The sequence below is a fragment of the Lactuca saligna genome, chromosome 5 (assembly GCF_052625555.1).
Source record: "Lactuca saligna cultivar CGN05327 chromosome 5, ASM5262555v1, whole genome shotgun sequence".
In the NCBI taxonomy this organism is placed as follows: Eukaryota; Viridiplantae; Streptophyta; class Magnoliopsida; order Asterales; family Asteraceae; genus Lactuca; species Lactuca saligna.
Window position 1 is genome coordinate 2,495,647 of NC_136421.1, and position 14,471 is coordinate 2,510,117.

Sequence of the window (14,471 nt, forward strand, 5' to 3'; positions counted from 1 at the left end):
TTTCTTTTTAGGATATATCACCCCTTTCTTATTATCCTATAACGTCTCTTTAAAGATTTTCCACCACTTTCGCTTATTGTTGGATACTATTACTATTTCAAGGAGTTCCCCTCAAGGTAGTTTATTTTATTAAGTTTGGTCGAACATTTGTTACAATGAGTTCCTATAATCGAGCTTTCGACTTGATATTTGTCCCACACAACGCTTCATCATACATCGTAAAATAGTTTAGAAATTTATGCATGTTGTGACTTGACAATCAAGATTTTAGCTAGAAACCGCATGTGAGGGTGTTATCCCCATATAGATCTATGCATATCATTCCCGCTCATTTATGATTTAACTATTATAGGTCGGGGTTAATTGAAAACTAATCAGCTAAAGGATGAATAATGTTGTTCTCATTTAACAATTGTTTTGTTTAACCTTATATTAGGATCATCAATGTTGTTATTCATATATTAGTTTTCTTTTAATACAAATTCCCTTTCATAACTATGATATATACATATATATATATATATATATATATATATATATATATATATATATATATATATATCATAGTTTTCGATGTATTGTTAGGATATTAGGATAGAGTAACAATTAGGCACAATGCTTATCCTTTGTTTGGCCAACATAACAACTAGGTACTATGTTGCCCTAGAGAATCTGTTAGCATAACGAATAGGTATAATATTATCGTAGAGTTTCTACAAGGTATAATTGTATCTTATGGTTTGTACAGCATAACAACTAGGCATAATATTATTCCTATGATTTTAGCTAGGTAACTACCATGGTACCATGCACAATACCAACCTAACGTTTCGTGCATTTTGTAAAGTACTGATATATTACAAATAATAATACTTTGTCAAATTGATAATGTAGTATTATAGCATGTATTCCCCCCGTAAAACTTTTAAAAGCTATGAAATTGGGATCGTGAACTCACCCTAGTAGCATGAATCATGAAAGTAGGGTAGCTTTGGGACTCGACAACTTGGAGACCTCTTGCGAGCTGAAGCAGATCGACCAGAGGGGGAGAGAGATGCTTTGAGAGGGGTGCAGGAAATGCTTTGCGATCATTGTTATTTAGAGTAAATTTTTGGACCAAGCGTAGCGTAATTTGATGTGTGTGTCACGTAACTGCATTGAGGATCCAACCGGGTGTCGCCAGGTGTCACTCTCTCGCTCGGCCACATCATCCTAAATTTTCGTGAATCCAATGTCAGTGCGCGCGTCGCACATGGCATGCATGGCGTGTGTACATAAATGTTTTTCAAAATTTCGTATCTCTTGCATACAAGCTCGGTTCTTTACCCTCTTTATACCCAAGCGATGCTCTCGACTAGCACTACAACTTTCCTTTAGGTTGATTTGGTTTCATCTTTTAGCCTAAAGGGGGTATCCATAAATGATTTTATAAAAATTATAACTTCCCCATACGGACTCCGATCTTGATGTTCTCCGTCTCAAAATTCTTATATTGAGGAGCACTATGACTTTCGTTTTTGTGAAATTATTCAAAATTTAACCACTCTCTTTGTACTCTTTTTACGTCGTAAAGTTATTTATGCGGTTGATTTTTATAACTGGTAAAAATCATAAGTTCTCCATACGAAGTCGGATTTTTACGAAGTTTATATTTTTGGAATAACGTTGTCGTGTACTTTTCGAATATGTTAACCGTCATAGGTGGCGGTACGACTTTTTGCACACTTATTTTTGAGCCTTTTTGCCAAAAATAGTTGTATTCTTATGATTGTGTAACCACGTAATTGCATATATTTATTAAGATGTTATTGTATTACACTTTTATTTTGTTACATGCGTTTGATTGTCCTTAGTCCTAACTATAACACCCCAAAAATTTCAAACTTTTTCAAAGCTATGGTTATAAAATCTTTTCGGGTTTTTACCCACATTTAACAAAAATTGCTCCCACAAAACATGTATGATTAAAACATTGGGTGTTACCATTAAGGATCATACAAACCATAGCAAGAAAATAAGAATTACATCAATAATACATAAGGAACTTAACAGGTTTCGCTCCATTCTCTATTGCATAACTTCTACTTCCATCTATCAATTTTCTCCTTGAATATAACTTGGAATACATGACATTAAAAGGGATATGTAAGAAAAAATGTCCCGTGAGTTACGTGGGTTTGTGACTCAAAACATTTCAAGCATTTGTATGAAAAATCATTTCATTCATAACATACCATAGTTATAGACCATAAACATTTGCAAGCATTTTCAAGGTAAACTCTTTTAATATACATCAAAAATATCATTTCATATCTTACCATTTCATGCCTTATCATATCATTTCATTTAATCCTTTTCCATTTTCCATTTCCAAGACCAAGGTGGAAAGAACGAATCAATCCATAAAGGCATCATGCTTTCAAAGGCCAAGGTGAAAAGAACAAATTCAATTAACCAGGGTATCATTCCCTTGGATTTCTATCCAAGTACAGTGCTGAGGTGAAAATAAAGAATCGATCCACCAATGTATCATGTTGATCATGTCATCTACTTCGCGAAGGGAAGGTGCCACCCCAGTAGATTCCTCTAGTGCCTCTTATGAGGTATCATGGCCCGAACAATTTTCATTATTGCTTTACTTTCTTTCCTTTTCATTACTTTCCATTTCTTGTCATTACTTTCTTTTCTTTACAGATTTTATACGTTAGTATTAAAATACTCATATCAATAATTAAAGCATCTATATTTCAAAACCTTTCAAATACATTGTCAAAAGATTTGTTCTTCCAAAACATTCTTTGCTTTCAAAAACATTTTTTCTTTCAAGACATTCTTTCAAAAAATTCTTTTCAAAAACATTTAACACTTTCTCTTCAAAACATTTCATATATCAAAGAATTTTCATTATAATTAAATCATTTTTCCATGTACCCCAAAAGTGGGAAAATGTCAACACGTACTCACTTCAACCATACGTAGGCTAGCTAGTCTTCTTTTAGTTCTTTTCCTTTGAGCAACACTCTCAAGCACAACCTATACGAAAAGTAAGTAAAGGTCAATGAAAATGACCAAAATACTCCTCAAAGGTTCCATTACTAAATTTTTTTGATTCGCTTGTCCCTTATGAAACAATATGAACCTAGGCAAATATCGTGCGTAAATCCGAGTTCGTATGAAAAAGTTATGAGAAAAGTAATTTGACCTTTAACAGGGTGGAACACAGGCTGTGTTGATTTAGGCTAAAATAACACGGGCCATATTCACATGATTGTACCATTTCTTAACTCATTTATTCTTAAAATAACACTCTACTTTACATAACTCTTGAAGACACTTATCCACATCACTTTGCACCACTTATATAGGTTCTCACACATGATTAGGTGGTGTTTTATCATCAAAATACACCCCACTTAATCCAATAAGTGCTCATTGAAACCTTTAATATCATGATGATCCTTAAACATTAAATGAAGGGTTAATTAGTCCATTTTGCACTTGAACATTCCAAAGTCCACAAAACTTGTTCTTAACTTGTTGAATAATCATATGAAAGTTGTCAAGTACATAAATTTATAACTAATCTTATTGTAAATACCTAATCCAACTATGTAATCCTCAATTCCATTCCATGTTTCCCAAATTGCCCTTTAGGCCAATTATTCCATGTATCCATCAAGGAATCAAGTAACACCTTATGTTTTGAATCCAATTCATTCCAGAGTATTCATTCATGATTATGAACTTCCTTTACGCATCAAATGCTCAACTACAAAGGATTCTATTGATTTCATCATATTGTCCCCAAATCCATTTCAATCCAAGCTTATACATGATTCTACCATCATGGATGAGTTTAAGCATTCCCATTAGGTTTATTGTTGCCAAAATTCATCTAGGTCATAGAATCCATTCCAGTAAAACATATAAACATGAAATCACCAATTTGAATTTCTAGGGTTCATGAGGGTTTTCACCCATATCATTAAATCCATCAATATGATTATTATATTGAGATTGCGATCATCAAAACAACTCAAGGGAGGTTAGAAAACAAAACCCTAATAAAGGAATCAAACTAATTTCGAAATTGGGGTTTTCCCAAAACCTTGAAGTCTAAATATAAAGTTAGAGGATGAGAAATTACACTTCCCAAGCTTGATGTTGCGTCATATTTTTAATTCCTAGTTTGATTCCTCAACAACCACTCTAAATATCCCTTTGCTTCCTAGAAATCGCCATTCCCCTCTTATTTTCTCTCAATTACATTCTTCCCAAGAAAATGGGACCCATTAACTAGGGGTGACAATTGTTGATACGACACGATAAAAATACACAAAATGAAATAAAATTGGGATGAAACTGAAATTCGAATTCGTGTTCGTGTCAAGTGTAAAACTACGATGTCGTGTCGTGTTCGTGTTCAAAATTCGACATGAAATTGACACGATTTAGTATTTATTTTTTGTGTTTTTCATGTTTGTCGTGTTATGTATTATTAAATATTAATTAAATAAACTAATTATTACATTATGTTATTTTTATCATGTCGTGTCATGTTTGTTGTTTTTTAATTAGTTTGTTTTCGTGTTAGTTAAAAAAACATGGCATCTAGTTGTGTCGTGTTCGTGTTACATAAAACATTGTCGTGTCGTGTCGTGTCAGAAAAAAACACGACACGATGATCCGATTTGCCACCCCTACCATTAACTAGTTTTGAACTTTCCCAACTTGCCATTTTTGGTCCCTCCTTGCAAAAGCTCTTTTAAAATAACTCCAAACTAACTTAGAAGCTTCAATATATTTCCAAAATGGTCATTTTCATCCTAATCTTCACAAACATATTCCAAGTTATTAAGTTGGTCAAATCTCTAGTCAAACCTAAGTTTCACCCTATTGCCAAAAATGGCCTTTTAACTTTTAACATGTTATTATTTTCACTTATAATTTTCTAAACTTCATATAAATTAATGATATAATTATTCATTGGTGATTTATTTATATAAATCATCTTTTATTTATTTAATTTGTTATTTTAAGAATGCGGTCTTAAATTTTTGGATGTTACACTAACGGCGGTCGGTAGTGTATTTTCGTTAGTTGTCACAAAGATGGAACATTTATTTGTACTTTCTTTTGTCAAGGCTCGTGGTTAGGGGAGTGTTTGGGTGATGGTGTTAGGGAAAGTGGTCTGTAAACTTTTGTGTCAGGAAAATCAAGGCGATCATTCCACGTCAAGCTAACTATCCACCATTCAGCACGATCCTCAGCTTCCATCGACTCCAACTTCTGTATAAGTCTATTATCCTGCTAACAAAATTTTAATATTATAAATAAACATAAAGTATACATATAAAAGATAATTATAATATATATGAGTAACCATACGTTGTTGACTTTTATAAATTGGTTGCACTAAGTCGCATGTAAAGGTCTCGGTTTTGACCATGCAACAACTCAAGGGACCACATTTGCTTGTCGGATACCAAAGAGACTCCTCACAGGAAAACTCTCAAGAATCTATATCTGAAAGAATCATATATTAGATTATTTAACAAACAAAAAATAACTAATAAATTGTTAATTATGTATGTTACTTTAAAAGCATGTAGAAAAAACCGTGTACGTCAATTTTTTAGGTTGTTTTGTCTTTGGTTCCACTGGATGTATAAGCTTATCAACCGTATTGAATATAGTCAATAATTGTGAGTATAATTTATCTCAAATTATCCTCTCCATGGATATATGCGACATAAAAAATTCCTAATTAATTTTGTAAAAAATAGTAGTAATGATAACTAATTATAATCCATAATAATAAATTAAGGACATGATAAATGCTAAATTCATTAAGGTCGGATATCAAAGCAAAATACTCCTCTAAAGTAGGATGTTACCGCCCATTAAACCCCTTCTCTAACAAATATAAAAGACATACACGGACTGCATTGTTGTCTGATAAGTCATTAAGCGAATGATTAAACACATTCTTCACATCGTCTAATTTCATGGTGACATTCCTCTCGGTCCCAGGAAACACACAGGAATGGAAGACGGCGCCAGAATTGGAGGCAAGAAAATAATCTCCAAAGCGGAAGCCAGTGACAAGACAAAATTATTTCTTCCAGAAAGACAACTTGTAACCTCCAATCTCTAAAACCATTTCATCTACTTCTCTTTGGGGGTTCGTGATAACTGTGTGGAAAAACACGTAATGTAGAAGTAAAGGACCTCCATCTACCTTAGGAATGTCTAACCACCTCCCAAAACATGAATTTTAGAACATAGTTTTGCATGTCGATCTGTCTTTGATTTCCGCAAGAACATCCGCACCAGGGTTTGGGTTTACAAGACATTGTAATGGATGCATCAAAAACCTTATCGTGTTGCAAATAAAAAATTGTTATTAACCAACTCGGAAACAAAAAGTGGCGGCCAAATTTTTGAACACTTCTCAATGTTCCGGATCAATTCCTCGTGTTCCGGACCAATTCCTCACATTCAAGATCGTTCCGGAATGAAATTTTATGTACCAAAACAATATATTTCGATGTATAATAACATTATATAAATAACTAGACTACTTTTGGGATGGTCCTAATGCACTGACATCATCTATTTGTATTCCAGAACGTGGTCAGTTCATTTCCAGAGGTGTTCTTCGAATTCCAAAATATATTTTCTTGTTCTGGAACATTACTTTTCAATGAATAAACGCATTATATAAACAACTAAAGTAGGTTTGGGTTGATCTTAATGCACTAGAATCTTTTATTGCAACTTGAAAACGTTGTTAATTAGTTCATCCCAAAGGATATAAATATAAATAAAAAACTTAAGTGGGAGTAAAGGACCTACCCGTAAAACAACCGGTTCATAATGATTTTCTTCCATATTTGTAGTCGGAGTTCGGAATGAGTGTCGGAATCGGAGAGTCGGAATGGCGTGTCAGAGATCAGAATCAGAGTCGAAGAGTCGGAGTGGCGTATCGGAGAGTTGAAATCAGTATCGAAAAGTCGAGATCCATAATGAATTCGGAATATATTCCGGAATTTGAAATTCAAAAATTTAGTTCGGAATAAGTACGGATACTCCGGAATGGTCATTCCAGAGGAAAATTGATAGGTCGGCCCACCAGAAAACAATTACGAATTTGTTTCCGGAACAGCCCATTCCGGAGAATATGGTCATTTTACAAATATATATATATATATATATATATATATATATATATATATATATATATATATATATATATATATATATATATATATATATTAAAAGAAGATACACGAAAAAAATGGTTAGCTTACTCAATTTCCCTTAAAAAAAACTTCTGATTTAGAGATGCTTTTATTACATCGCCGGTATTATTAGAAAAGTACACCTTAACTAATTTCGTCAAGTATGACTTATTATATCTTTCAATTTATAAATATGTATTAGAAAATTATTAAAGGGCATGGTTACCAACGTACCATATAAGTTTTCAGAAACGATAATCAACACTTGGAAGAAATAGTTGTATCATGTGATCACGTTTGCTTTTTAACACATACATTGGTCATTTGATATTTTAAAGGCTTGTGTAATTTCTAATTGTTTTACTAGCTTCTGGTACTATGATTTGTTATCGGTTACATACTTTGGTTCCTTAATGAATATTTATCACATAATATGATTTTCTGCATAGATATTACTCATATTAGTAACCATAAACCATGTTGTGATTATTAGGTGAAGGGACCTAAGGGTGAACAAATATACGATTTTCGTGAGAAAACAAGTGGCAAATCTGATTTCGTTGTGCATAATGAAGGCGTTTATGAGTTCTGTTTCTCTAACAAATCGCCCTACATGGAAACCGTAGACTTTGATGTCCATTCTAGCCACTTTTATAAAGATGTTAAACATGCACAAAATGGTGAGACCTTGACTTGTTTGTATTACATGGGAGATTTCTTGCACTATGTAACAATACCTAGCTAGCTGTCACTTAGTCATCGGGATTGTCCATAATATTTGCATGTCTTGTTCGCGTTATGTTAATTTTTTTACTATAATGGTTTGACCATTTGCAACATACACTGTGAAACAAGTTTTTGAACCATCTTACTGGGTTGTTACGTACAAACAAAACGATGTTATAAAACAATACTACACTTGATGACTTGAGTAAAAATCCCAGTATCGTGGTCCTTACATTTGCATTTCCACAGTTTTGTCAAAGCTATTATTCTGCAAAATATAGTGGTTATTGGCAATTTAATTACTATAGCAGTTGTATGGCAATTTAATTAGAACAATGGTTATTTTAAACTGAAAAGTCAATCTTTGTGCATATGTCTACATATATAGTTGCTATTGCAATTTTATAGGACACGATATATAGATAATTAAATAATGAATAACGTTTTGTTTTGCAGATCATTTCAATTCGATTATGGAACAAATATCTAAGTTGGGAGATGCTCTACATAAGATTCAATTTGAACAACATTGGCTTCAGGCTCAGGCTGATCGACATGCAATAAGTATGATCTTTTATTCTTTAAATAGAAGCAAAACTAATAAAGCATTCATTAAACTTTTGTTTTTGTTGGTGTGGTTTAGTGGTTTGGTTCACAAATATTATGGTGAGTAAAGTTTGAATGGGTTTCTTCTTATATGCACAAAATGCCCAAATAAAAAAAACCAAGATAGTCATTTCTTGTGAGTAAAAAGTCATTTTATTTTGTTGTTGGCAAGGGCTTGTCTTTTGCGGACACTATAGAAAGTTAGGACAATTTCTCACCTTATAACTAGAGACAATGCAATCTAATTTCATTCATATTGGGGTGTGCATAAATTATTTGGAACCGAACCAATTATAAATCAACAAATTGGATTGAATATCTAATTATAATTGGATTGGATCGGATGCGAAATTTCAAAATCCAACCGGATTTGATCGATTATTGGATTATCCTAAAAATCTAATGGACAACCAAACTGATCAAATCCAATTTGATATCCAATTTTAATCCAATAAATACCCATTATTCTTGTACATATCTTATTAATGTTATAAATTATTCAATAAAGAATAAGATGAAGACTTGAGGTTAATGTTACTTAGTTAGTCTTATTTTTACTGTAATTGTGTACATTTTTATTTTTAGTTATCATAGTTTATTTTTTTATTCGATAGAAATTCATTAAACTTAGTTGAATAATAGATAATCAGTGGATTAACCTATCAAAATATCCAATGAATAAAATCAATCCAATCTAACATCCAATCGGACTAGTTCAATTCGGTTTTATACTAAAATGGATCGATCAGTTGGCAAAATCCAATATCCAACGAATGATTGGATTGGATCGGATCCATCGAAATCCACTGGATTTGAACCAATGAACACCCTTATTCTTACAATTATCCAAACATAATAGATATAAATTCCAAGAAATAAATTTTCAAAAGACGATCCCTTTAATTTATTTGATATTAATATCCTAAAAGTATAGTCTATGCCACCAGAGTCTAGTGGTGGAAGCTGCAAATTCTCATAAGTAAAGTCTAGGGTTCAATGGCACGCCTAAAATACTTTTATTACTTTGGGATTTACTTCTCTTTTATCTCCTAACTTTCTCTCCAATTTGGAAGGATTAAAAAAATTGAACAAAATATTTAATTTTCCGTTTCTCTCTAACTTGGAAATATAAAATATAATTTTTTTTCTCCCTACTTTCTTTCCCAAAACTAGGGAACAAAGTATAAGGAATTAAGGATAAAGAATGTGACTTGCCCAAAAGTATGATGTTTTATATGTTAGGATTTTAAATGACAAAAACATAATAAATATAAGAATAATTAAAAAAAAATAAGAATTAGTTGGTTCAGACGATTAATAACTCTATTATGTCCATGAAATGATCCGTAATGGTTTTTATATCTTTCCAAAACATCAAAGGGTTTTTGTTTCGTTTGATTTCTAAGGAATTTAAAGGAATTATAAACTAAATTCCAATACAAAACATGTTTGGCTTACAAAAGGAATGAAATATAATTTCCATAATTAATTTTTAATTTCCTATATGAAAAATTTTCAATTCATTCCCCAAACATCAAAAATCCACTTTGTTTCTTATCTTTTTTTTTTTCTAATTTCATAATTATCCTTCTATGTATATGAGATTTTGGTAAAAAAAAATAATATCATCTACGTGTTTATATTATTATATAATAAATGACTTCTTGTTTTGTATTATTATATATAATTATTTTATTTCAATTTAAAAAAAAATATATATTTTACTATTTGATTGTGTTCTACGAAATGTTAGTTATTTTTTTAATTTATATTTTATAGAATAGTTCAATAAAAGAAGTTGTAATTAAATAAAACTTTGTCTTGTTTATTAAAAAATATAAAGGGTATTTTTGTCATATTATAAAATTTATTTTCCAATTTCTTTGTAAAATAGCAAACCAATCCAAAAACGTATTTTATTCCTTGTAATCCAAACACATTTCAGCTTCTAGTACCTTCGGATTCTAATTTTGTTGGATTTCAATTCTTTTGACAAGTTCTATTCTTTCAAAAAATATTCTGCAAAAAAACACCCCGGGTTTACAAAATAATTAAGAGCTATATAAATTGAGAAATTTTTTCTCATATCCCAATAGATATATGGAAACTCAACCAGTGGACCTTTAGAGACCAAATTCGTCTCGAGGCCTCTAGCCTCCACCAAAATCTTTGATCCAATATCTCTCAACTATTACTAGGTCTCACTTGTGACAATAATAATCAGGCTCCATAACTCAAGAATATATATGAAACATACAAATTAACTTAAAGCAATGACTTGCTTCTCAGTTTATAGAGCCAAATAATTCCATACAATGTTACCATTTATTTCATGCAAGATTGTAGCTTTTTAGAGGAGTAAACAAAATTCTAGTCCAAAATGACGAAGTGTCCTTTGTTTGGGCCACACAAGTAACCTATTTGCAACCTATATGTGTACAAACCGGTTTTAAAACCAATACAAAAACGATTTTCCCCAAACTAGTTTTTCCCCAAAAAAATATTCTAATCCAGTTTCTTATAATTTTTCAATCTATGACTAGACTAGTTCATAACCAGTTAAGTTGTCCATGTTACAATTGTAACCTTGTTTCCACATCGAGATTGTGAACTGGTTAAAGTCGACCGTCGATCTGGTTTTAATAAAATAAAGCTGGTTTGAGATCAGATCAAGTCATCAAGATCCAAATTAGATAACCGGTTTTATTGTGAACCTCTAATGCAATCTTAATTTCCTTTCCATGTCCTTTTGGAGTTGAGATGTCGAGGATGACCCTTTATTCCATCCAAACAACAGTTTTGCAAAATAATAAATGATATATCTTATTCTAATTGATTAAATGTGTTTGAGGTGCAGTAAATGAAAAAATGAGTAAGAGAGCTATGCACAAAGCTCTCGGGGAATCTGCTGCTTTGATCGGTGCTAGCATACTACAAGTGTACCTTCTCAAACGTCTCTTTGAACGAAAGATTGGGATGTAAGAGCTTAATGCATGATCGATCTTAGAATGTTTACACTCTTCAATGTGATAGACCCTTTTTTTTAATGTTATGAAACTATCTATATAGACATACAGACAACTAGACAAGTTTCCACTTGTAACTATGTATCATTAGACATGTGAAAATAAAAGAATTAGTTACTTTTCAACACTACATCCTGTCTTTCCTGATATGATCTTAAGTTTGAACTTTGAACCTGGGCTTGAAGACCTTTTAACAAATCCGTTGGGCCGGAGAAGCCTTTTAGACTAGAGCCCGAGTCTTGCAAACTTACGGCTCGTTGACACATAAAACCGTCAAACATAAGAACAACTTACGACTTCCTGTTGGAGTTGGGTGAAACTTGTTTCTACTTCGGTCGTGTGTTCCGACTTCTGCTCCATCCTCATCGTATCTGTATTCCAACGCATAATCCGAAACGATTCAAAGGTAAACCAGTTACTGATCTGTTGCTCTTACAGTTCTCAATTACAATCCTTAATTTGGAGCGAAATTTTCAGATATTGCTTCCTTGAACTGAATTGTTTGCGTTTCTTTCAGATGCGGATGTCTTCGATTGCGATTGCGGCGGTCTTTATGGTGATTCTGACGGCGAACATAGGGGAAGTGTTCGGGATCAGGTTTGTTATAGACAGGGACGAGTGTTTTTCGCATAAGTCCGAGTACGGTGCCACGGTTCGATTTTCGTTTGTCGTCATTAAGGTCGAAGGTGCGTGGCATTATAACGAAGATGGCGTCGATCTTGTGGTATTCATCTCTCCTTGTCTTCTTAATTTTTACTCATCGCATTCCTGGACCTTTAATAATAAATTTTGAAACCTAATTCGTTAAGTTCGATGATTACGGGGATGTTTTTATTCTAGTTTCTTAGGCTCAAATCTTTGTTTGTTAATTGTTCCAGATCTTTTCTTTTTCTCCATGACTACGCGAATCCCTTGGCAATTTTGACTGTTTGAAAGTCAAAATTGACGTTTTGGGGTTTGATTAAGTATTGAGTCAAAGAGGCTTTTTTTTATTTATTTATAATAGAATTAAAATTTCGGATCATGTAATGCAATTCAAGACTTTCGCTAAAAAACTGGTATGAAACGATCGGTTTCAATAGCATATTTCTTGATAACATACATGTTATTGCCTTATAGCTTGTGGAAAGGGTTAAATTGTACTCATAGTAACAACATACTTTCAATTTCTTTGCTATCATTTTGTTAATCGAAATAGGATTAAACTATAAGATATGATTTTTTTTTTAACAAGAAACGATACTGTCTGGCTTGTGAGGTGAAGCAGGATTATCTTCAGGTTTGATTTTGGTGTGGATCTTTACGTTTTCTCATAGCTACATTAAACTTGATGAAAAATAGTAAAGATTAGAAATTATATATACAGTTCATATCCGTAGTATTTTTACATTTGGAAAGTCATAATTTTAACCTAAAAAGTGAAACACTTGCATAAAGACTTGGCAATTGGTTGTTTCATTCTAAATTATTGCTGACATGTACATGTAAGGTGTTTGTTGTTATATAAACCCGTGTAGTACCTTTAGCAGTATATTGATTGCCTAGTGACCATAATAATATAATATAATATATTGTGATTAGGTGACTGGGCCAAAGGGTGAACAAATTCAAGATTTTCGTGATAAGACAAGTGACAAGTCTGATTTCGTGGCACATAATGAAGGCCTCTATAAATTCTGCTTCACCAACAAATCACCCTACCATGAAACCCTAGACTTTGATGTCCATTCCAGCCACTTCTATAACGATGTTGAGCATGCAAAAGATGGTGAGCGAATCTTTTACTATTTAACTAGTTAATTAATACTACAAAATGGGTGATTTTTTTTTATGGGTCGAATAATGTTTTTCTTTTGCAGATCATTTCAAACCGATTTTGGAACAGATATCAAAGTTAGAGGATGCTTTATATAACATTCAGTTTGAACAGCATTGGCTTGAGGCCGAGACCGATCGACAAGCGATAAGTATAATCTCTATCTAACATCTTCCAATAGAAAAAAAAAATATATATATATATATATATATATATATATATATATATATATATATATATATATATATATATAAATATATAAAATGATTACTCACTGCGACTGGTATTTTGATTTTTGTATGTGTTTGATATTTGCAGTAAACGAAGGAATGGGCAAAAGGGCAATGCACAAAGCGGTTGTGGAATCAGCAGCTCTGATTGGTGCGAGTGTGCTGCAGGTGTATCTTCTCACGCGGCTGTTTGAACGAAAGCTTGGGTTGTCTAGAGTTTAATGTGTCATCTCAGTATGGAATCCTTTAATTTAATTTGTTACACAACTTTTGTTATCAGCTCTTTCTCTCTCTCCCTCTTATATATACACCACCAAATTTGCACTTGAAAAACTGTAATTCAGAAGTGGGTGTACAAAGTCTTGATTATAATTATTTTCACCTCAGAAATCCTTGTTGCTTCTCTCCCTCTTTTGACTATTTAATTGTTTGTTTTTCTTAATTATATGAATGTTATTACAACAGATTTGGGATGTATTTTGATTTTCTATGTTTAACAAGAAAAAAGTTGAGAAATTGTTTGAGTAAATTATAAATTTGGATGCCCTTGGCTCATTTTACAATATTGGCCTATTTTTAGTGTTTCATAAAGCTTTTGATACTTTCATATATGCCTTGCACATAGAAGGATTAACTTACATAACATAGTTAAATAGACATTGTAGGTTACCCAAATTGGGTATACAACATAGCTGCTAAAATTTTAGAAATATACATTTTTGAACTAAAAAATACACTTAAACATGGGACCAAACTTGTAATTTACTTTTATTCTTGCATTTAAACATCATAACAGCTAGTAATGTATATCGAGTCAAAATCA

At 32.2% G+C, this 14,471-nt stretch overlaps 2 protein-coding genes across 2 annotated transcripts in view; both read left to right on the forward strand.

The window, feature by feature from the left end:
- LOC145047347 (transmembrane emp24 domain-containing protein p24beta2-like) overlaps positions 1-11,752 on the forward strand; it is a 42,530-nt gene extending 30,778 nt beyond the window's left edge. The window contains exons 2-4 of the mRNA XM_078995602.1: positions 7,738-7,924; positions 8,427-8,534; positions 11,434-11,752. Coding sequence (XP_078851728.1) covers positions 7,738-7,924; positions 8,427-8,534; positions 11,434-11,558 — 420 coding nt within the window. The 3' untranslated portion in view covers positions 11,559-11,752. The remainder of the gene's footprint in view (positions 1-7,737; positions 7,925-8,426; positions 8,535-11,433) is intronic.
- Positions 11,753-11,862: 110 nt separating this feature from the next.
- LOC145047348 (transmembrane emp24 domain-containing protein p24beta2-like) lies at positions 11,863-14,038 on the forward strand. The gene is made up of 5 exons (XM_078995603.1): positions 11,863-12,008; positions 12,120-12,326; positions 13,184-13,370; positions 13,462-13,569; positions 13,737-14,038. The coding sequence occupies exons 2-5, from the start codon at positions 12,120-12,122 to the stop codon at positions 13,868-13,870; spliced, it is 636 nt and encodes a 211-aa protein (XP_078851729.1). The 5' UTR covers positions 11,863-12,008; the 3' UTR covers positions 13,871-14,038.
- The last annotated feature ends 433 nt before the right edge of the window (positions 14,039-14,471 follow it).